Raw genomic sequence first — 25,967 nt, 5'->3', positions numbered from 1 at the left:
TCTTTTGTATAACTGTAGATCTTCCGAACAAAATCGTCCTGATAAGTGTTTCTGGACCAACAGGATCTAGGCGAGGTTTCACTCCCGGCTCTAATGTTAATGAATCAGATCCTGATCTTACCTGCTACCGCTCAACAAAGATCTGAGGACATCCCATTACGGGTCATGTCAGACCGACTTTTCGCGAACTTTGACCAACCAATGGAAATCTGACAAGAACTCGCCATTAACCAATCAGAAGGCAGATTTTTCATGCTTCATGGCACTAGTTTCAAACTGGCAACTATACTTCAAAGCTTTTGACAAATTCTCAATTAAAACTGAACAAAAGAACATTGAATGGTGAATGTCAAGCAATCACTTCATATACCTGTCTGTTACATGCGGAGACGATGTGATCATGCTATTGCAGTTACATGAACCTCTAAAAGGTATGAAAATATCTTACGTGGATCGTGTCCAGAAGGGTACAAAACTGTACATTCGCCGATATTTTACTTTCATTTTTTGTTGTTGTTTTATGTGGGGTGTAATAAGGTCTGTTGTATGCCAGGAGTCTCCGGATATTTATTGTGATGTTATGTTTGTTCCCCTCAAGTTTCTGCGGTCATATTCAGAGAGAACAGACACATGTTATCACCAAGATGATGTCTAAAGCACATGACACCATCACTAAGACAGCTTCACTGGCTGCCCGTCGTGCAAAGGATGTTCTTCAAAGCACTGTTTGACATGTCCTGCAGGGTGACATCTCTCTGCTTTGCATGAAGAAGCTTCTGAATGTTTACAAACAGTTACTGTCGGAAAACCAAGAACCAAAAAAAGTGCCTCATTACTCTCAGTTGCAGTTCCGACACGTGAAGATCCGGGGTAGTATAGGTCTTCAGCAACCCATGCTTGCCGTAAAAGGTGACTATGCTTGTCGTAAAAGGCGACTTACGGGATCGGGTGGTCAGGCTCACTGACTTGGTTGATACATGTCATCGATCCCAATTGCGTGGATCGATGCTCATGGTGTCTGGATTTTCTGGTGCAGACTCGATTATTTACAGACCGCCGTCATATAGCTGAAATATTGCTGAGTGCGGCATTAAACAACAAACCAACCAACCAACCAGTTGCAGGTCCAAGATTTTGAAACAATTCCTGGAGATGTCAAATGAACCCAAACGGTTTAGTCCTTCAATTGTCTTTTCAAAACTTGCTTAAACAAACCCATTATTATTATTCATTCCACTTGTGGAGAAATCAAAATAATATCAACATCATCAAAATAAATATTTTATTCATGGCATATGTCTCTGTACACATCTTCAAAATTCTCTGAGTGTCATGTGGCTCAGCTTAGTTTTTTCAAAGGTCTGAAATTTGTTTCTTGGTGATTTGAACTGAACCTTTAGAGTTTGCATTTACAGTGACGAATGAAAAGTTTTGTATTTGATAATTATTATCATTTACTGATTTACTTCCTTGACAAAAATCAGGATATATCACACAAAATTACATTATTATTTACACAATATTATTGAGAGATGAATATGTTTCATGTTTGGTCCACATCGATGGTGAGGTCGACCTTGGTCATGCTGGTAGGCTTGGTCATGCCACCCCCGCGAAGACCTTCCAAGAACACTTGTGGTTTCGGGACATTGCTATAGTTATCTCCCTTTGTCTGGGTGTTCTGGTCTCTGAAAGAAGACAAACATGACAAGTCACAGCCTGTAAATGTTCAACAATGTCATCAGGGATAGACATGGCCACTTGTCTGTTAGTCTGAGACTAGTAACAATCTAGACGGACTAGTTATTTTATGTTACAGCTAGTCCAAAATGAGCTGCAGACTAGTTGGATATGACCAATGGTGTGTGCCCTGGTCATTCAGGCCTACCAATGAAAACATTGAGATGTGTTCAGAATTAATTGTCGAATTTGCACACCAATAGACCAAATAGTTGAAATATGAAAGGAACAATGTCTGTTGAGACAAACAAGCACTTGGATAAATGATGACTAACATCCGTTAAAATTCATTTTGGTCTAGATTAGAAGTGAGTGAGTGGGTTTATGCCGCTTGTAGCAATACAGGGTTAAAACGTAATACTAGCCCGCTAGCCCAGGGCTAGTACAAATCCCTGCGGGCCAGTAAAACTCTCAAACTTTCCCCATTGTTTTAACATTACACAGGCATTTTATCGTCACCAGGGCTAGCAAAGCTTGTGAGCAATATTCCAGCCTTTTAACAGCAGGCCACAAGAATTAGGCTTCACCCATGTTGGGAGTTGAAACTGGGCCATTGGCGTGATGTTTTTGGACTTACTTTGGCAGGTAGACTTGCGTGACGTTGTCCCTCCTCAGGTTGCTCAGGTTCGTCTGCACACTGTGGGTGACCTTGGTCCGCAGGTTGGACTGTAACACAAGGTCAGCTTGGAGTTCATTGTCAGACTATGAGCTTGTGTTATGCTGCTTTTATTGTTTGTTTGTTTGTTTGTTTGTTATTTAACGCCGCTCTCAGCAATATTCCAGCTATATGACGGCGGTCTGTAATTAATCGAGTCTGCACCAGAAAATCCAATGACTGACATCATGAGCATCGATCCACGCAATTGAGACACGATGACATGACTCAACCAAGTCAGCGGGCCTGACCACCTGATCCCGTTAGTCGCCTCTTAAGACAAGCATAGTCGCCTTTTACGGCAGGCATGGGTTGCTGAAGACCCCGGATCTTCACCGCTCTTTTAATAGTATTCCATCTACATCACAAGAAGTAGAGACAAAAGGTCATGGTCACTTACCATTAGCTACAGATTTGACAGACCAAAAGTAAGTCAGGAAAATAAAATTAAGATTAGTTTAAATTTGTTCTTATTTGCACGACCATCCCTTTTTGATGGACAAGGAGAAATTAAAGATAAAAATACAATTATCAATCAAAATTAAACTTACTCTTAACCACTTTAACTGTTTAAATACCAGTAATAATGGATCAAATGTTTGTATGTTGTATCTGGCCACTGCAAATATTTCATAAAGTGAGTGAGTTAGTATGGTTTTACCTCGCTTTAAGCTATATTCCAGCAATATCACGGCGGGGGACACCAGAAATGGGCTTCACTCATTGTACCCATGTCGGGAATCGAACCTGGGTCTTCGGTGTGACGAGCGAACGCTTTAACCACTAGGCTACCCGACTGCCCATTATTTCACAAAGACAGCAAAGGACTAAGATAGCAATGTGGCACTAGCTCCTGGACTCTTTTCGTACAAGTTAACACTGTTATATTTGTGGTATTTGTACAGAATAAAGCCCCATCTTAATGTGTTTAATCTCCTGGTACATGAAAAAAAGATCATTTCCTCCTACACATCATTTGCACATGTGACTACCGGGTAGTATTTCAGCATGTTATATGTACTAACAACAGTATGAGGACTGTTGATGACTCTCATTCTCACCAGTTTGATAGCCTTCCTCCTCAGCTCCCACTCATTCCACTCGTACGACTTGACGATGTTGGACTCCATGAAGTGAGTGTCTGTCTGAGTCGCGCTGTCGTTTTTTGTGACAGGCTTCTCAATCATCTTCCCCGTGTCTCGGCCCTGGGCACCAAGCATCAGTATGTGAACAGGTGGGGAGGGAAACAGAGAACAAATGGAGGTATGGGAAACAACAGACTAGTACAACAGGAGGATGGGGAAACAACAGACTAGTACAACAGGAGGATGGGGAAACAACAGACTAGTACAACAGGAGGATGAGGAAACAACAGACTAGTACAACAGGAGGATGAGGAAACAACAGACTAGTACAACAGGAGGATGGGGAAACAACACACTAGTACAACCAGCAGATGAGGAAGCAACAGACTAGTACAACAGGAGGATGAGGAAGCAACAGACTAGTACAACAGGAGGATGGGGAAACAACACACTAGTACAACCAGCAGATGAGGAAACAACAGACTAGTACAACAGGAGGATGAGGAAGCAACAGACTAGTACAACAGGAGGATGAGGAAACAACAGACTAGTACAACAGGAGGATGGGGAAACAACACACTAGTACAACAGGAGGATGAGGAAACAACAGACTAGTACAACAGGAGGATGGGGAAACAACAGACTAGTACAACAGGAGGATGAGGAAACAACACACTAGTACAACAGAAGGATGGGGAAACAACACACTAGTACAACAGGAGGATGGGGAAACAGACAACAACAAGAGGATGGGGAAACAACAGACTAGTACAACAGGAGGATGGGGAAACAACAGCCTAGTACAACAGGAGGATGGGGAAACAACAGCCCAGTACATCAGGAGGATGGGGAAACAACAGACTAGTACAACAGGAGGATGGGGAAACAACAGCCTAGTACAACAGGAGGATGAGGAAACAACAGACTAGTACAACAGGAGGATGGGGAAACAACAGCCTAGTACAACAGGAGGATGGGGAAACAACACACTAGTACAACAGGAGGATGGGGAAACAACAGACTAGTACAACAGGTAGATGGGGAAACAACACACTAGTACAACAGGAGGATGGGGAAACAACACACTAGTACAACAGGAGGATGGGGAAACAACACACTAGTACAACAGGAGGATGGGGAAACAACAGCCTAGTACAACAGGAGGATGGGGAAACAACACACTAGTACAACAGGAGGATGGGGAAACAACAGCCTAGTACAACAGGAGGATGGGGAAACAACACACTAGTACAACAGGAGGATGGGGAAACAACAGACTAGTACAACAGGAGGATGGGGAAACAACAGACTAGTACAACAGGAGGATGGGGAAACAACAGACTAGTACAACAGGAGGATGGGGAAACAACAGACTAGTACAACAGGTAGATGGGGAAACAACACACTAGTACAACAGGAGGATGGGGAAACAACAGCCTAGTACAACAGGAGGATGGGGAAACAACACACTAGTACAACAGGAGGATGGGGAAACAACAGACTAGTACAACAGGAGGATGGGGAAACAACAGACTAGTACAACAGGAGGATGGGGAAACAACAGACTAGTACAACAGGTAGATGGGGAAACAACACACTAGTACAACCAGCAGATGAGGAAACAACACACAAGTAGATCAGGTGGATATGGAATCAACACACTAGTACAACATGAGGAATAATCATAATCCAACAGAAAGTACTAAACTTCTCACTGCTCATGCCCTACCTGTGAGTATGGTGAGATAGTGGAGAACTGTGTATGGAGTTCCAGGAGTTGTATCAGCTCTGGGCTTCTCTTGGCTCCTTCAGCAACCAGCTGGATGTACCTACAATGTCAACACAGGGACCTCAGCAGGTTTCACAGTGTGGGATGTTAGTTATGAATTGAGAAACTAGCAAGCCAACTGTATGACTGTGTACAGGAGTGATCTGGGTTAGGTCAGGAAAAAAACCCTGAAATAATGTTCACTGTTGCATCAAACCCACTTATGTGTCTTCCTGTTTCAATGTGTCACGAGGCTAGACCACCGGATGCCTTCTACCATACTGGTAAAAAATGTGCACTAGCTCCTTCCATAGTAACGGTTTCTAAGTTTGCTAAGGATGCTGTTGTAATAAATAAATGTCATTTTTAGTTTCCAAAGTTGATGAAATATTCTACATGCATGTTGAAGTGTGGCCCTGATGGATGTCACTGCTGAGGTTGCTGCATGCCATTATGGAACTTCTATTTTATTGAAATATTTCTGTTAATGTCCAATTTTCGATGATTATGATTTGTTTTGAAATTAAATTTTGACATCATGGTCTAGAAAATTCAATGCCCAACTTGCCCGACACTTAAAGTTTGATGTCTCAGTTAAGATAAACTATTATAACAAGTACTATATGTATAACTTTGTGTGTAGATATGTAGAGTAAGACCAATCTGACAACAGGGTATCGTTTACTTCATTGTTCTGATTTCGATCATGCTTTTACACATATTGGAGGTTTAATTGTACAAAGGCAAGCTGAGACATTTTGTCATCTTACTTTGAGATTTACGCCCTATTTTCGAAACAGTCACTTTGTCGTGCGCTGCTACATAACAAGCGACCCGTGAAGATCGGGGGTAGAATAGGTCTTCAGCAACCCATGCTTGCTGTGAAAGACGACTTTACTTGTCGTAAGAGGTAATTAATGGGATCAGTGGTCAGGTTAGGTGACTTGGTTGATGCATGTCAATTATCCAAATTGCGTGGATCGATGCTCATGATGTCAATCACTGGATTGTTTGACCCAGACTCCATTATTTACAGACTGCCGTCATATAGCTGGAATATTGCTGAGTGTGGCGTTAAACAACAAACAAACAAAAACATTACTAGCATCAAATAAACATGGCAGATAGGTGTCCAGTATTCTGTAAGTGTACCATGTTGGTGATCTGTTTCAGGGGCACTAGGAACTATTCAGTCATTAAAAAAAATTTTCAAAATCTAATAATCTAATATACAGAACCAGATGCACGCAATACGAAATATCCAAAATGAAACAATACTTACGCAGCTGGATTCTGAGCGAACTCATAGGCTGCCTCTCTGCTGGAGAAAGCGTAGTGATGATCTCTGAATCTCAGCACACCGATCTCGGGGTTGGAGGGGATGAGGAGACGGTCGTACTTGGCCAGGGATAATGCACAGTAGCCCTGGATACAGTAACAGAAACCGCGATGTCACAGAGAGGTGAGGCTAGACTGCCATTGACTAGGATATCCTGATAGAGGGAGAGCTATTACTGAAATTAGGTTACCACTTTTCATGCGACATTTCCTTGTTGTTTTACTGCTGCACTCAGTTTTCTAACTGAATGAACCTGACCTGTAAATAATCAAGTCTGGACCAGACAAACCAGTGGTTGATATTGCTGCACTTAGTTTTCCAACTATATGAACTCGGCCTGTAAATAATCACATCTGGACCAGACAAACCAGTGATTGATATTATGAGTGACATTCAACACTGCCATGGTACGATGACAGGCAAACAACAAAATACCAAACCTGACCACCCGCAACCTAATCTCACGACAAACCAATATTGCTGCAGATCATTTCTAACTTGTAATCCCCAAGCTTTTGACACCTGCCACACATAACAGAACCACGTAACAATTCAGCTAACAACATACCACTTACTTCCTTGAATGAAAGGGACATTAATATTGAAAGCCTGATTTGTTAAGGAAATGGCATTTGTTACAGTTGATTTCTACTACCAGGGGAGACAACTCTGTGGATGACAGACCTGTTACCCAGCAACAATATTATCATCAATGCATTATTGTTGACTTGAACTATTTCCGTGTATAAGCCTACCCGATATTGTAATGGCAGTTTGTTGAAGTTCTTGGTGGTTTCTGGGAAGAGCCAGTCATATGATTCCACTTGATAGTCCTTAGGGTTGATTCTCTGCTCATCTGTTGTGGTCTGCAGAAAGTCAATCAACAACAAACTGTACAATGCTTACAGTGTGAGGGATGGTGCATGTAATATGAAAACCAACTTCAAAACCTTTAAATTCAAGGTATCAGGAAAGGGGAAGTTTGAAAGTACAAAGAGAGGGGAAGTTTGAAAGTACAAAGAGAGGTGAAGTTTGAAAGTACAAAGAGAGGTGAAGGTTGAATGTATCAGGAGAGGTGCAGGTTGAATGTATCAGGAGAGGTGAAGGTTGAATGTATCAGGAGAGGTGCAGGTTGAATGTATCAGGAGAGGTGCAGGTTGAATTATCAGGAGAGGTGCAGGTTGAATTATCAGGAGAGGTGAAGGTTGAATGTATCAGGAGAGGTGCAGGTTGAATAATCAGGAGAGGTGAAGATTGAATGTATCAGGAGAGGTGCAGGTTGAATTATCAGGAGAGGTGCAGGTTGAATGTATCAGGAGAGGTGCAGGTTGAATGTATCAGGAGAGGTGAAGGTTGAAAGTATCAGGAGAGGTGCAGGTTGAATAATCAGGAGAGGTGAAGATTGAATGTATCAGGAGAGGTGCAGGTTGAATTATCAGGAGAGGTGCAGGTTGAATGTATCAGGAGAGGTGCAGGTTGAATGTATCAGGAGAGGTGAAGGTTGAAAGTATCAGGAGAGGTGCAGGTTGAATGTATCAAGAGAGGTGAAGGTTGAATGTATCAGGAGAGGTGCAGGTTGAATTATCAGGAGAGGTGCAGGTTGAATGTATCAGGAGAGGTGAAGGTTGAAAGTATCAGGAGAGGTGCAGGTTGAATGTATCAGGAGAGGTGAAGGTTGAATGTACAAAGAGAGGTGCAGGTTGAATGTATCAGGACAGGTGAAGGTTGAATGTATCAGGAGAGGTGCAGGTTGAATGTATCAGGAGAGGTGCAGGTTGAATGTATCAGGAGAGGTGAAGGTTGAAAGTACAAATAGAGGTGAAGGTACAAAGAGAGGTGAAGATTGTTGTTACTTTGAGACGCAAATCAAAGTTATGGATTACCTGTCCAATGTGGGTTTGTTACAAAATTAATTCTCTTGGGACAGATAATCCGTAATTCCTTTCAGGTCATAGGTTATTTTCTACATAATGCAAATAACTTCCACACATCCTCTAAAATACATGAAGCTTCAGTCTGACAGTCCGCTCACCTGCTTGATCCTCTCCTCGTCACTGGGGATGGAGAGACTCTCCAGGTAGGGGTGTAGAACCTCATCACTGAACAGTTCCTTGTGACCCTGATCGGACAGACGCAATTGTATACACATTATTGACATACCTACACATAAGTTAAGTCTTATGCTGTACTGAACAGTTCCCTGTGGCCCTGGTCCACAGACGCAATTGTATACACATTATTGACATACCTACACATAAGTTAAGTCTTATGCTGTACTGAACAGTTCCTTGTGACCTTGATCCACAGACGCAATTATATACACATTATTGACATACCTACACATAAGTTAAGTCTTATGCTGTACTGAACAGTATTTCATTAACATGTCAGTTTGATGTGTGTATGAATTGAAGAACATGTGATATTAATGACATTGCTACAAAAATCCCTTGATTATTTACAGACAGCCATAAAAAAGCTTGAAAATTGCTGAGGGAAGCATTAAAGAAACAAAACATCCCGCATCAGCATGATCAGTGACCGTCCCTCACCCTGGTGAAGGGCTCCAGACTGGCGAGGATGTTGCTGAGCACACTGAGGAGGACCATCTCGTCCTGGAAGCCGCTCCACAGCTGGGCCAGATGGATGAACTGGGGCTGAAAACAAGGGTGGACATTCAAGTGGAAACAATGGCAGTATGGGACCATAGCTAATAATGGCATAATGTAAAAGTTCTTTTGGTACGTTCAGATATCAAAGTCTTCATGTGATCTTAAATCTACTTAAAATGATGCTAAGTTTGTCTGTTTGTTGTTTAACGCCACACTCAGCAATATTCCAGCTATAGGACGGCGGTCTGTAACTAATCAAGTCTGGACCAGACAAACTAGTGATTGACATCATGAGCATCGATCTACGCAATTCGGATACAATGACATGTATCAACCAAGTCAGCGAGTCTGACCAGCCAAACCCATTTGTCGCCTTTTACGACAAGCATGGGTTGCTGGAGACCTATTCTAACATGGATCTTCACGTGTTGAAAATGATGCAGAAACAGGTTTGGGCTGTAGGCTCTCAAGTTCTGGGCACAGACCGATTTGAAACTAATTATCTTTTCTTTTGTGTGTAGAGTGAGTGAGTGAGTGAGTTTGGTTTAACGCCGCTTTTAACAGTATTCCAGTTATATCACGGCGTGTCAGCTTAATGTGGGAGGAAAGCCTGAAGTGATGCAGGTCTCGGATGTTTACAACTTCGGTGAAACCCACGAGCACGGGTATGGTGCTGACAAACCTAGAAACATAATCGGGGCGAACCGGGATTCGAACACACAATCATAGGTTTCTGGCGTGCCCAAGGGACGTTTTGTGTGTAGACCAAATAACACTGCAGTATTAATTTAGTCTGAGCCTTCACATTTTCCCACCACTCTCTCCACAAACATGTTTGTTGATTAATATTTTTATCAAATTAGTTGCTGCAACTGCTTCTGAAGACTGAAAGAGTTTGAGACTTTGCCCTACCCTTTATCAATCAATGTAGGTAACTAAGTGCCTATCTAATCTTGTAACCTGCACAAGATCTGCCCCTGGGATTAATTAAATTAAGTCCATATTATGGTGACTTCCTCAACAAACACCTCTTCTTCTAGTGTCCAATTTGCCTTACATATCTTCTCATCCATTTTGACAGGTTGATACCAAGAGCAGACGACATGCAACAGCTGTGTTTACAAACTACCCGACTTTCACATCTCCCTTGACTGGAGAGTTCCCACACTTACTGTTGTATGCTAAATCATGCATGCATGCATCCCTCAGACTTAAACTTAGCTAAGCCAAATCTTCAAAACTTAAGACAAATATAGTGCTTAGGAAAATATGAGCAAAGTTCACTTTCATGATTCCGGGGTCAGTTCTACTTACATAAACTTGTGCTGTGGGCACAGCTGTCTTGGACTGCACCGTTGCCTGCAGCTGTTCCATGCGCTGTGCCAGCTGATTCTCCAGCTGTTCCACCTGGTGGGCACAGCTGATGACGTCATTCTGGAGGAAATGATGCAGTGATTAGTCAATATCAGGTACATACCCGAGAACATTATGACTGGGAATGTTATACTTACATAATTATCATTATACATACACACATGTATTGGATATCTGCAACTTTTCTAACATAGAGATACATCTTGGCGAGAAAAGAATTTCATCAAGAAATGATACAATGTGATACCTTAATATTGTCAGTTGCTATATAATCAAATCATGTTACAAAAAAATACATCTTTATCATATCCATAATAATATAAGAATAATATGTAAATAATCAAATTAATTATTCTTCTCTACTTTGTACATTCACAATTTAATTCATACTGGACACCAATTCAACATCCAAACTGGTTTCCATAGGAGAGTTCTTAACAATGAAATTGCATAACAATGCTTTGCAGACTATTGTGACATCATCGGTTACCATGACATCACTAATCTCTCTGCCACTAAAGCTGGTTATTTGTACTTCAATCAACAATCAAGACACAGGTGATTACTGTTTACAAACTGAAAAAGAATGATTTTGGATAAAAAAAAAGAATCTCACCGTCGTGTGTTTTGCTATCAATCATATATCTACGCTTGTCAACAAAGGTTCATAACTCCTTGGCAAGCATCAAAGTTTAAACTTTTATAAACTAATGCTGATATATTTGACATCAAAAGACACAAGGGTGAGATAAAATCTCATTAAAATCAGATCTAAGTTCTCGCTGCCGATAAACAAAGATCTGAGGACATCCCATTATGGGTCACATCAGAACGACCTTTCGTGAACTTTAACCGACCACTGAAACGAATAACAATTCCATTCAAATGTTTATCCCACGATAATTTTGACGGAATCAATCGTACGGGCCGTAACTGTCGTTCTGAATACCACGTTTTAACGTTTTAGAGGTTGCATGATTAGAAAACACATTCCGACTGTCACTTTATTGATTTGGTAAGCGACGCTTTGATTGGTCGGATGAAAGGTCGTTTTAACGTGACCTGTAATGAGATGTCCTCAGATCTTTGTACAGCGATAGCGAGAACTAAAATCTGATTTTAATGAGATTGGGTGAGATACAGCACGCAGGCTACCCACCAGGATGACTCTGAGGAAGGCTTCATGCTGGCGAGTGTTGATGAGGGCCTCCTTCAGCAGCTGCAGAGACGGACCATCAAACCCCTCATTGTGGTAGATGTGTTCAATCAGGCCTGAAGGACAAACCAGTCAATGCCACTATCTGACAAAGTATCATTCAAGAACTGACTTTCACTTGGTGCCAGTTCATTGGAGTATGAACCTTAATAAAGTGAGGTGAGGTGAAATGGGGTTTAACGTCGCGTCCAAGATTATTGCACTTATATAGCGACGTGCATGTACGTGTGTGTGTTTGTGTGGCTGCTTGTACTAGTCCGGACTGATGCCGATTTATAGTGCTAGCTCACTGGGATACCATGCTGCAGATTAACATGAATACCCCACTCAGACACAGTATACTGACTCCGAGCCGTCCTTGTTTTAGCCCCTTAATGCTGAGCGCCAGACAGGGTAACAACAAGTACCATCTTTAAACGTCTTTTGGTATGGCGTGGCCAGGGATGGAACCCCGGACCTTCCGCTCCCCGGGCGGACGTTCTACCACTAGACCACGGAGGCGGTCCTTAATAAAGTGAGGGCCAAACATTGTATTAGCTTGTATGAATGTCATGCTTACAGATTGAGTGGAATACAAATACACTGACTTCAAGATTAAACTTTCTGAATGATCAGAGACAACACTTCTGGATACGGTATATTTCCAGGAGTGTGGAAAAAGTCTGTCAGTGTTTACATATTTCAAGAATACAGTCTCAGGAACGTCAAAACGTGTTGTTCAAACACTTATGAACATCAGGGTGCCATGCTACATCTGTTCCCTTATTTCTTTCAATCAGGAAAATGATAATATTAAAGAAAAAAGAACAATAAACAAAACAAAAACTTATAGCAACATATAATTTTTGGAGAATTGACAACAAGCAGTTTTGTGTCTAAGCCATTAAGTTGCTTTGTATGACATACATAGCTTGCTGGGCACCCATTCTAACCAGAACCCCGAAAGATGCTTGACATATAACGTTCTGAGAATGTTTGGGGCGGTGGGTTAGCCTAGTGGTTAAAGCATTCTCTTGTCATGCCGAAGGCCTGGGTTCGATTCCCTACATGGATACAGTGTGTGAAGCCCATTTGTGGTGTCCCCCGCCGAGTTATTGCAGGAATATTGCTAAAAGCGGCATAAAACCATACTCACTCACTCACTCACTCACTCACTCACTTGGAGCATGTTCCTACCTGTGTACTCATAGGCACATTTGAGTGTCCCCTGAATCTCGGTGTCCACACTCTGAGTCGTGGCAGGGACAGCTTCATTCAGGATAGCCGGCACTGAAAACAGGACAGTATTTAGATCACTGTGACCGAAATATTTACTGAGTCACGCTATTGCATGAAGACTGGCCTCGTAATCATCTTCCCGACGCAAGAGAGTTAACTGACTTTAACAGTTTTAACGATCCAGTTTCCACACCTGCCGACCTAGGCTGGAGTTACTGGGCTCCATCGTAGCACCAGCAGTGGCTATTACCAGTTATGTCCCTTCTAAGCCTCTCCTATGGACCATTCAGATTCTACCTCTCGTATCATTGCGTTTGCTTTAAACAAAATGGTGGCGCCCAGTCAAGATGATGCGATCGATAATCAAGATCTATATTGTGATAAAACGGCTCTTACATCACGAAATGCATCAAATCACGTGAACACCTTGATTATAAACATGAAAAGATTTGGAAAATATCTGCTGACAACGAGTTGGCGGTGCATGTGCTTTGCAAATCCTGCAATCGATCGAAATCTGCACGACAGATTTCGATTTCGGTGCATGATTTTGATTGCACTATGAGTAGACTTGTTAGTCCAGCCAAAATGTACCTCCATAATACCAGCCTAGTTCGGCAAGGGTGGAAACTGGACTTTTATAGTCAGTTAACTCTCTTGCCTCGGGAAGATGATATGGGCTAGGGGCAAAATACACACATAATATGTACACATAACCTAGAAAGAAATATTAAAAAGAACATAATACAATCTCTGACTGTAATGAATAATAAAATGTGAAACAGAATAACAGTATAATTGTAATTTGAACATATACCATATGGATATATTTTCCCAAAAAATGTACCTTGTTTGGAAAATGCTCACATCAAGCACCACATTATTAATTTTTGGTCAATGTCAAGGTTACTCACAGTCATCAATGCCTTCACCACCCTTCCCGCACTCCTTGTTAAACAGTCGGATTCCAGTCACGATCATCGTCAGCTCCAGGAGTTGTCTTTCCTTGTCTCTCTTTGTCAGTGACATGAATGTGCCCAGCTCAGTCTGAGGGAAAACACTCTGGAGGGCAGCTGTAATAACAAGTCACACTTACAGAGCCTCAGCCAGTCGAATTTATATGTGCACTTATACAGCTACTTACATGTATATGTGTGTGTGTGTGTGTGTGTGGCTGCTTATACTTGTCCGGATTACTGCCAATTTCATAGTGCTAGCTCACTGAGATACCATGCTGCAGTGTAACATGGATACCCCACTCAGACACAGTATGCTGACTCTGAGCCGACCTGTCCTTGTTTTAGCCCCTTAATGCCAAGCGCAAGGCAGGTTAACAACAAGTACCATCTTTTAATGTCTTTTGGTATGACGCAGCCGGGGATTGAACCCCTAAGACCTTCTGTTCTCCAGGCAGACGCTCTATCCACTTGACCACAGAGGTGACGTATGTGTACAGTGTTTCAATTAATGACGGTCTGCAACTTTAGCCGATAGTTCGAAACCAGTCTAGCAAAATTCTGTTTGGTCAAGTAAGCTCCTGTGATAATACTAAAATCTCATGTGTGTGGGCGAGTAGACTCAAAAGATTTTGGCACAGACTGTAATAATCGATTATATTTGATAGCAATACATTGATAGATAGTAAGTATCAAATATCGATAGATGTAATAATACCACAACCATATTCATCATCAATATGTTATCAATCTAGTATTTTCATTATCACATTAAATAATAAATGACTGTGGCTTAACACTGCAGATAGCTCCTATTATTTCAGCAAATCACAGCGACCTTTAAACAATCAATTCTGGACCAGACAAACCAGTGATGGATAACATGAACAAGAGACAGATAATCAATAATTCTGAGTTACTCACTTTGTTATTATTATTGTTATTCAACCTATTGTTCAAATGATGTAATGTTAACAATTTCTGACATCACAAACAATGGATGACATCATCTCAAATCGTTCTTTATAGTGTCGCTTTAACTGATCAAACAGCATTGAGAATCACTCAGATATACAGGTGCCAATGTGGAAAGAAACTACACTCGATCTGTTGACCCATAATAATAAAACAGACACCTACCTGTGGCCTCTCTGACGACTGCGATGTCGGTTGGACTCCCCAGACCAGATCGGAGGAGAACCGCGGAGACAATCTTCCGGTACAGACTCTCCAGTTCCTCGCGAGTCCGGGCCCGACTGTCCGTGATTTCCCGGATGACTGGCTGCAGGCGAGACTCCAGGACACGACGATGTTCCTCCAGGAAGTCCGCTGGTGGAGTAAGTGTGAGTGAGTGAGTGAGTATGGTTTTACGACGCTTTTAGCAATATTCCAGCAATATCACGGCGGGGGGACACCAGAAATGGGCTTCACACATTGTACCCATGTCGGGAATCGAACCCGGGTCTTCGGCGTGACAAGCGAACGCTTTAACCACTAGGCTACCCGACCGCCCCTGGAGTAAGTGAGTGAGTTGGGTTCAATGCCATTGTGAACAATACAGTATACAATGTTTATAACGAACTGAAGGATATAATGCACTTTTTCGTGGGTCCCAGCCATTGGCTGTATACTTTATCATATAAAACTAATGGATCGAACGAACACACTTAGAACGAAATCACAGATATAGCGAACTCATTTTGTGGTCCCACAATGCTTTTGTTCATAACGAGCTGTTAATCTCTGAGCTGCTCATGTGTCACAAATGAAAACAGGGCCATGCGCGTCTCTCCAAAACGGCAAGAAATTGAAGGCAAGTGATAAACTGGATTAAGTACTGACATCTTGACCCCAATTAACACCCTCAAATTACAATGGAAAATAGTGAATTGGCTATAGCCTTTGAAGTGGATAAATTCTGTCTTCAAATGCGACGATGACAGGAAATTCATTTGAAATGCTTATAACAAACTATGTTTTAAACGCACTACAATTAGTTTGTGATATCACAGTGTTTCATGTGGGAGTGAGTACAGTTTTAGGCTGCTTTTAGCAATATTCCAGCAATATCACGGCAGGGGACACTAGAAATGTGCTTCACACATGGTACCAATGTTGGGAATCGAACACAGGTCTAACACAGGTCGCATTAACCACTCGGCTATCCGACCGCTCTTGTGTCATGTGGGGGGAAAGCTTAAAGTGATGAAGGTCTCAGACATTTCCCACTTTGGGAAACCCATGAGCATGATTATGATGCTGATGAACTTAGAAACATAGTCAGGCTAATCGGGATTCGAACCCATAATCATAGCTTCCTGGCACGCCTAAGGAACGCAACTCTGCAGAGAATCCAGCAACCCGAGCCCCTGGCCTCAGACAGTGGAAGAGACAATACACAAACTGAACTTTTGTTGGTGTTATACAATATAATCGTAACACACTTGGCAATACTTCAGCTATATGACACTGGCCTGTAAGTAATCGAGTCTGGACCAGACAATCCAGTGATTGATATAAGAAAAGACCCACACTGGCAGGGTATGAAGACACACATTTCACCAAGTCAGTGACTGAGTATGACCACCCCGTCTATTATAGCTTGCATGGGACCAGTTGTAACCCAGAATCTCAACAGAGAACTTCTTCTATAAGAACTACCGTATTCGACATAATAAGCGCCCTGTCTAATATGCGCCCACTTGTGCTTTTGTGCCCAATTACCACCCCTTCTGATTGATCAATGTACACAAGACTTATTTATTCGTGTATGATACGCACTAGTGTGTTATATGCACCCTTAATTACGGGCAATTAATACGCACAGACTTTTCTTTTCTATCATTTCAGGCTGTCAGTCTAAACAATGAAATTTTTAATCTTTCACCAAAATAATATTCTAATATGAGCCCCCTATTTCCAATTTTGAGAGTGCACTGGGCGGTTATTGAATATGGTAGACTGGAACAAATGTTGCAAATTTTTCTTGTACACAAAGCACAATGACATTTTAAGGTGGTAAAGGTATAATACATCAGTTCTCAAAACAAAAATAGAAGTAATATCAAGCATGAATGAAAGCAACCTATGCTTGCCACAAAAGGCAACTGTGCTTGTCGTAAAAGGCATCTAACAGGATCGGGTGGTCAGGCTCGCTGACTTGGTTGATACATGTCATCGATCCCAATTGCGTGGACCGATGCTCATGACATCAGTCACTGGATTGTCTGGTCCAGACTCGATTATTTACAGACCGCCGTCATATAGCTGGAATATTGCTGAGTGCGGCGTAAAACAATGAAACCAACCAACCAACCAACCAACCAACCAACCAACTCTTGTGAAAAGCCTCATTCTGGAGTCTTGTGGTCCAGACAGAGATGTGGTGTGGTGAAACCAGAGGGTTTAACATTGTACTCAAGATTATTGTACTTATAAAGCAACATGTGTGTGGCTGTTTGAACTAGTCCAGAATGATGCCAGTTTTATAGTGCCAGCCCACTGAGATACCATGCCGCAGTACATGAATATCCCACTTAGCCACAGTGTACTGACTCCAAGCCAACCAGTCCTTGTTTTAGCCCCTTAATGCTCAGCGCAAGGTGAGATAACAAGTACCATCTTTTAACACCTGTTGGTATGACGTGGCTGGGGATTGAACCACCGGCCTATTGCTCTCCAGGCAGATGCTCCATCCACTACACCATAGAGGCAGTGATGGACTGACAGACATAGGATTATAAAATGGGATTCACTTACATCTCGTTGTGTAGTTCATGTCAAAGTACACCTGCATCTTCACTGTGTCCAGGGACGGGGACCTGGAGTCCATCAAACAGTCAACACATAACTGAAACATTCAAGACACCTGATCAGCTGTGAGTCCATCAGTGAACACATACAGTCAAGTCGCATTAATACGACACTCGTTTATCAGACAATTGGCTATAGCCGACACAAATGATGGGAACCGATTTAATCAGTGCTATTTAGACCCGTTAATCTGACAGTCTCGCACTCCGACTCCGACACACCTAATTTGCAACGAATTGCTGAAATCACTCATTAATCAGTCTCATTAATCCGACACAGTGATCAGCGTACTCCGTGGTCATCTGCCCGCGAGTACACAGCCCTGTGTTTTGATGCGAGACGAGTGGGCGAGTAGGTGCATATTTCAACGGCTGCAGAGATAAACTTGCTTAACAATAAACAAATACTGCTTTAAAAAAACAAAACAGGATTAATCACATGCCTAGACGACCTTTCGCGAACTTTGACCGACTCACCAGTGAGTGAGTGAGTGAGTGAGTGAGTGAGTGAGTGAGTGAGTCGGGTTACGCAGCTTTGAACAGTATTCCAGTTATATCACAACTTATCAGCTTAATGTGGGAGGAAAGCCTGAAGTGATGCAGGTCTCAGACGTTTACCAGTTTGGTGAAACCAACGAGCACGTGTATGGTGGGGTTGGGGTGTGTGTGTGTTCCCAACCCAATCCATTTCAAATATTCAACATTAGGGTTCTGACAAGGGCCCCTTGATGCCTAATTTTGAACACTGTTTTTACAACTTTACAATTGTGCCTGCTGTCAAATGCTGCCTCATGAAGAAGCATCAAACAAACAAGGCCGACAAGTATCCGGTATACTGCAAGTGTACCCTTGGTTGTCTAGACTGAGGATGAAAACTATGTTATTCCAGCAAACGGATTCCCATTTAATGTCTCCAAACACAGACACCTCACTGATCAGATTAAGAAGTCAGTTTCAGCAAGTAAACAATCTTGCAAATATTATCATCCAGATGGGGCTTAACTGAAATGTGATCCCAAACCAAAGGAATGTGTGTTAATTTTAAAATTGAGGTTTATATAAGATTTTGCATAAGTGGTGGTGGTGCTGCTTCATTGTTTATTAATTTACCTTGATGAGTTTCTGAACATCTTCTTTAGTCAGCGTCCGATCAACGTTGAACTCATTTGCAGGATCCAATACGACTGCTTTCACCTGAAATATTATAAATTCAACAATTGATATGTATGATACCAGATTTGTTCCAAATTTGTCAGTAACTCTAAAACAATCACTGAGGAGGCAATCATAAAACTTGGCAAACTGATTAAAATCAGATCTTAGTTCTCGCTACCGCTAAACAAAGATCTGAGGACATCCCATTACGGGTCACGTCAGACCGACCTTGTGCGAATTTTGACCGACCAATGGAATGACCAATCAGTAGGCAGCTTTCTCGTGCGTTACGGCACTAATTTCAAATTGGCAACTACGCTTTGAAACATATTTTGACAAATTCTCGATTACAAATTTGAAACCTGAACAAAAGAACATTCTGGTATGGCTAATAGATGGTCTAGATTGTATGGATTCAGTCGTTAAACCCGAAACTATTGTTTGGAATACCCCGTGTTAAGGTTTTCGACGATGCATGATGAGACATCACATTCCGACTGTCACTTTCATAATCTGGTAAGCGACGCTCTGATTGGTTGGATGATAGGTCGTTCTGACATGACCCCTAATGGGATGTCATCAGATCTTTGTTTAGCTGTAGCGAGAACTAAGGTCTGATTTTAATGAGATTAAAAAACTTTGTTGTTTGGGGGTTTTTTTTGGTTTAATGCTGCACTCATCAATAGTCCGGCTATAGTTAAAGGACTCGTTCAGATGAGGACATGATTTTGAATGTAGATCTATGCAGAACTTGGATTAAAAAAAGTCTTCAGATTGGCTGTTCATCTCAAGTGAGGGAAAGTAATTCTGTACTGAGACAGTGATAACAGTTGAGGTGAAATAGGATTTAATGATTAAATAAATGATTTAATAAGATTATGTATGCATGCATGTGTATGTGGCTGCTTGTACTAGTCCGGACTAATGCCGATTTTATAGTGCTATCCCACAGTTTACCATAGATACCATCCTGCAGTTTAACATGAATACCCCACTCAGACACAGTATACTGACTCCGAGCCGACCAGTCCTTGTTTTATCCCCATAATGCCAAGCACTGGCAGGGTAACAACAAGTACCATCTTTTAACGTCTTTTGGTTATGACGAGGACAGGGATCAAACCCCCAAGATGCTCTACCAATGAGACCAGGGAGGCGGTCCAGTGATAAGAGAGATGAAGATGGTGACAACACTTCTGCAAAGGAGGTTTGGTGGCGATTGGGTCCAGGGTATATAGCATAATAGAATGGAAATAAATACCCTTGATTACTGAGGATGGCATGGCAGAGACTACCTGGTATACAAGTACTAGATTATGAAGCCTTCTTCCTATTTGATATAAATTTGATATAAAATTGTACATTAATAATGCACAGAAAAAGATAAAATCAATCTTCTTGTAAACTCTTACCATAAAAGCAACAAGTGTTTCTGAGACTGCCTGTCCCTTGCTGGCACATTCTTGTGCTATTTCCCGGATGATGTTCTTAATGACACTCTCTGCCTGTGCACGAGACATCTTGAAGGTGTTAATGATCTTCCACCATGAAAAGAAATCTAAAAGAAGAAAAGTATACATGTTCAAAAAATCATGTCATGTTCAAAGCTACCAAAGATGCAAGTTCAAATTCTTTTGGGACTGATAATTTCCCCATGCAGTGTAGGAATTAGTTGCCAAAGTTCACTGGCCAGGAGGGCTTGTCGAAAAATGTTGCAAGCCCTCATTATATTTTACTTGCCCTACTTAATGGCTACAGCCTTCATACTTTGTGTTAATCTTAATGTCTTATGCGTGTTTTGAGACTGTTACGCAAAACAATGGTGAAGCTGCTTGGCTGTTTGGTATTCCATGTTTGTCTGTGTTTGTGGTGGTTCTTTGACTTTCACACGCATCACTAATATATTGTCATCACCTAACAAGCTATGGCAAAAAGATATTTTCGACGATCAGTTACCAGTTTGAAACAAGACCACTACAGCAACAATCATATGACCATGCACATGTTTGCTGCACACGCATGTATATTAGTCATTACCAGCATACAGCAAAAACTACTACATTGTGTGGGTTTTAAAACTATGAAACAAAAACAAAATGACAACAGAATTGGACATTAAATGACATATAACTTTCAACCCTGACTTCAGAACTGATTATGAAGTGAAATAGGTTAATTCGTAAATTTATATGTTTAAAAGCAAATCTGACATACTGTCCATTCACCTGTTTTCATGGGAACCCTATTTTCATGGTATTTTGATAGCATGTTATATCTTATACTAGAATTGCCATCATCTTCATTTATCAAGTCTTTGAAAGGCATTTAGAAGTGATACACATAAGGAAGAAAATTTATGGATGTCAACTTCTTTATGAGGAACACAACGTTTAGTGTATGCACTTACTCCTTCATCATTTGCCCATTGCTATTCCTTTACCTGTCAGTGCTAATTACCCCCGGCCTCCGGTTTGCCCATTGCTATTCCTTTACCTATCAGTGCTAATTACCCCCGGCCTCCGGTTTGCCCATTGCTATTCCTTTACCTGTCAGTGCTAATTACCCCCGGCCTCCGGTTTGCCCATTGCTATTCCTTTACCTATCAGTGCTAATTACCCCCGGCCTCCGGTTTGCCCATTGCTATTCCTTTACCTGTCAGTGCTAATTACCCCCGGCCTCCGGTTTGCCCATTGCTATTCCTTTACCTATCAGTGCTAATTACCCCCGGCCTCCGGTTTGCCCATTGCTATTCCTTTACCTGTCAGTGCTAATTACCCCCGGCCTCCGGTTTGCCCATTGCTATTCCTTTACCTATCAGTGCTAATTACCCCCGGCCTCCGGTTTGCCCATTGCTATTCCTTTACCTATCAGTGCTAATTACCCCCGGCCTCCGGTTTGCCCATTGCTATTCCTTTACCTGTCAGTGCTAATTACCCCCGGCCTCCGGTTTGCCCATTGCTATTCCTTTACCTATCAGTGCTAATTACCCCCGGCCTCCGGTTTGCCCATTGCTATTCCTTTACCTATCAGTGCTAATTACCCCCGGCCTCCGGTTTGCCCATTGCTATTCCTTTACCTATCAGTGCTAATTACCCCCGGCCTCCGGTTTGCCCATTGCTATTCCTTTACCTATCAGTGCTAATTACCCCCGGCCTCCGGTTTGCCCATTGCTATTCCTTTACCTATCAGTGCTAATTACCCCCGGCCTCCGGTTTGCCCATTGCTATTCCTTTACCTATCAGTGCTAATTACCCCCGGCCTCCGGTTTGCCCATTGCTATTCCTTTACCTGTCAGTGCTAATTACCCCCGGCCTCCGGTTTGCCCATTGCTATTCCTTTACCTATCAGTGCTAATTACCCCCGGCCTCCGGTTTGCCCATTGCTATTCCTTTACCTATCAGTGCTAATTACCCCCGGCCTCCGGTTTGCCCATTGCTATTCCTTTACCTATCAGTGCTAATTACCCCCGGCCTCCGGTTTGCCCATTGCTATTCCTTTACCTATCAGTGCTAATTACCCCCGGCCTCCGGTTTGCCCATTGCTATTCCTTTACCTATCAGTGCTAATTACCCCCGGCCTCCGGTTTGCCCATTGCTATTCCTTTACCTGTCAGTGCTAATTACCCCCGGCCTCCGGTTTGCCCATTGCTATTCCTTTACCTGTCAGTGCTAATTACCCCCGGCCTCCGGTTTGCCCATTGTCCATGCCATTTACCTATCAGTGCTAATTACCCCCGGCCTCCGGTTTGCCCATTGCTATTCCTTTACCTGTCAGTGCTAATTACCCCCGGCCTCCGGTTTGCCCATTGCTATTCCTTTACCTATCAGTGCTAATTACCCCCGGCCTCCGGTTTGCCCATTGCTATTCCTTTACCTATCAGTGCTAATTACCCCCGGCCTCCGGTTTGCCCATTGCTATTCCTTTACCTGTCAGTGCTAATTACCCCCGGCCTCCGGTTTGCCCATTGCTATTCCTTTACCTGTCAGTGCTAATTACCCCCGGCCTCCGGTTTGCCCATTGTCCATGCCATTTACCTATCAGTGCTAATTACCCCCGGCCTCCGGTTTGCCCATTGCTATTCCTTTACCTGTCAGTGCTAATTACCCCCGGCCTCCGGTTTGCCCATTGCTATTCCTTTACCTATCAGTGCTAATTACCCCCGGCCTCCGGTTTGCCCATTGCTATTCCTTTACCTATCAGTGCTAATTACCCCCGGCCTCCGGTTTGCCCATTGCTATTCCTTTACCTATCAGTGCTAATTATCCCCGGCCTCCGGTTTGCCCATTGTCCATGCCATTTACCTATCAGTGCTAATTACCCCCGGCCTCCGGTTTGCCCATTGTCCATGCCATTTACCTATCAGTGCTAATTACCCCCGGCCTCCGGTTTGCCCATTGTCCATGCCATTTACCTATCAGTGATAATTTAGTCCTGGCTTCCAGTTGTCCATACTATCAGCACTAATTACTGTTAAGTGTTGGCTTTCATTGTCTATTGCTAATCGCCTATCAGCGCCAATTGGCCACTTCCCTTGTTAAGTTTCCACCTTTTGTTATCTTATTACTTTTATTGTTCTTACATGTACATATATATGCTCTCTGCCTCATATCATTCATTCACCTGATGAAGAAGTAAGCATATACTCTGAAACATTGTGTTTCTCATAATAAAGAAGTTGACAGTCATAAATTCTCTTCCATATCTTCATTTATGTTTGCATATCAGTGCAAATAAACATCACTGTCTTGTTTGTTTCTTTCTTTGTTGTTTAATGCTGCACTCAGCAATATTCCAGCTATATGATGGCTGTCTGTAAATTATCGAGTCTGGACCAGACAATCCAGTGATTGACATCATGCAATTGTACAGTGATTATAATAAACATACCGTATTCGACCCAATAAGCGCCCAGGGTGCTAAACATAAAGACAGAAGGGGTGGGCGCTTATTGGGACCAATTCAGAGTCAAATTGGCGTAAATTCATCAGTAAACCTTACCGTATTTTCTTGAGTATAATGCGCACTTTTTTTCCAAAAAACACAGCTGTGCAGAAGGGGGTGCGCATTATACACGAATTAATGAGTTTTGATGTTTTTTCCCCCCCATGGAATGACATTACTGTGAGCAGGTAACACCGGATATACCATGTCAACAAATCCATACTGAAGTTCGCATATTATTCATGTAATTACACTGTCTGGCTATAAAAAGTGTTCTTTGTATATCTGGACTTATGTTTGTAACTTATTTCATTAGTTTTATTCAAAATTCCTTTTAATATTGTTTTTATTAATGTTGGCGAAATCGTGTGTGAAGCGATCGGAAGATCGCACAACTCACCGTTATTAACAGCAACCACGGTCAGATTACCGCTATTGACGCCTTGAAACGAACTTTAGTTGACAGAGAATGGATACATATATCATAAATGCCATAATTTGATTAGTTAAAAGTCATTTGTTTTTGTTGGATGATTCTATGTCAACACGTAATTCTCGCGATCACGTGCACGGGAGCCTTGACGGTGACTGGTCAGACTGGTTCCATGTAAAAAATAATACCCGGCAATAGCGATCAGCTGCTTCGCTTAGGGTTATTATTATTTTAAATATGTTTAGTAAAAGCTGCATCTAAATCAACAAGATATTGGAATATATTATTCCTGATACAAAAATAGTTTCAGATACAACTTTTGCCAATCCTTGCATTAAAATCCTGTGAAGTTATATCATTGGGTGTGTCTTGACCGAATCATTGGTAGATTCCAAGAAAACGTGTGGACAGCTGTTTGCTGTGTCCGGCTTAGTTTACGAGAAAATACACAAGGTAATCTTAATCCCTGGATATAAAACAATGCCTAGCTGAAAAAAAAAATACAGTTTAAACGGTAAATCAACATGTCTGGTGATTTTTTATCTCAAATTTCGAATTTGTACTGACAAAGTTTCTCATCACCCGTTCGTTTGCCTGACTTTGCTGAAGGGGTACGGTGTAATTTTTTTCTGCGCATAATATTCAAATTTCTTTTTTTCCAAAATATTGGTAAGTCACAAATATCTAAAATAAACAGAATGCAGTCATGCCCCGCTTATACCGACTTCAAATATCCGGAAAACCTCGGTTCCCGGACAATTTTCATTTAAAAAAGAAATAATTACTATATAAATTTCCGGAACCGGGGGCGCTTATTGGGACATGGGCGCTTATTGGGTCGAATACGGTATACAGGTGAGATGACGATAATTGATAATATAGTGATGACAACAGAACCAGTGATTAGTTTTAGCATCATATTTCCCTATACTATAGAATATGGTTAGCCTTTACAAGGATATTATGGTACAAATGTAGATTATAAAGTAACAATTATGAGAATCATGTTCTATAACCTGACCTACAGTTATCACTTGGAGGTGGATGCAGGCTGGTTGATCTTATTATGAACCAAGACTTACTGAACTTCGATAGGGAGGGTTGAGTATCATATAGGCCCTACATGTCCAGCTGGACAACGTTAACATACATGTATCCATTGCCGGTCGAGCACCTGTCAAAAATGCTCTCACATGTCAAATTGATCCAGCTTATGTAGGCTATATGGTATACTAAGAAAACGTAACGGTATCTACACAGTTGTGTTAAATTACGTGGCTGTGTGTATCATAATATATGACCTATCACAACCAACCAAAAAAGACCATTACGAACAGAAAATTATAAATAACATAAATGCTAAACCTTCAAAAAACTATATAGCCTAGGCCTGTACAATCAAATATTGACATTTTTATTGAAAGATGTAAAAAAGAAAATTGAGCGTACTGTTGTACTTTGACATAAAATAGAAATATGTCTCGATCAATTATACTTACTTGTTTGTTCCAATCATAAAATAGCTGTCGTGCGAGTGAAAGTTTGGGCAGAATGCATCTCACAAATGATTTCGAGCTGCCGCCATGATGTTGACATCACCATGACGATCAATGCGTGCGCATTTTGAGGAAATCGATTTTCTGCGCACGCTAAACCCGGAAAT

General features: G+C 41.9%; 1 protein-coding gene across 1 annotated transcript; it reads right to left on the bottom strand.

The window, feature by feature from the left end:
• Window positions 1-1,265: 1,265 nt before the first annotated feature.
• On the bottom strand, window positions 1,266-25,920 carry LOC124125505 (cilia- and flagella-associated protein 206-like). Its single transcript, XM_048391735.1, has 17 exons — window positions 25,804-25,920; window positions 20,343-20,488; window positions 18,886-18,969; window positions 17,723-17,813; window positions 15,104-15,292; window positions 13,922-14,080; window positions 12,966-13,058; window positions 11,733-11,845; window positions 10,514-10,633; window positions 9,140-9,244; window positions 8,620-8,706; window positions 7,343-7,453; window positions 6,531-6,673; window positions 5,210-5,309; window positions 3,457-3,600; window positions 2,318-2,406; window positions 1,266-1,688 (listed from the first exon to the last, which is right to left on the bottom strand). Exons 2-17 carry the CDS (start codon window positions 20,448-20,450, stop codon window positions 1,544-1,546), a joined length of 1,881 nt encoding a protein of 626 aa, XP_048247692.1. The 5' UTR covers window positions 20,451-20,488; window positions 25,804-25,920; the 3' UTR covers window positions 1,266-1,543.
• Window positions 25,921-25,967: the final 47 nt, after the last annotated feature.

Source organism: Haliotis rufescens, unplaced genomic scaffold (assembly GCF_023055435.1).
Source record: "Haliotis rufescens isolate VD_foot unplaced genomic scaffold, xgHalRufe1.0.p SCAF_96, whole genome shotgun sequence".
NCBI lineage: Eukaryota > Metazoa > Mollusca > Gastropoda > Lepetellida > Haliotidae > Haliotis > Haliotis rufescens.
This window is presented reverse-complemented; position numbering and strand designations above follow the sequence as displayed.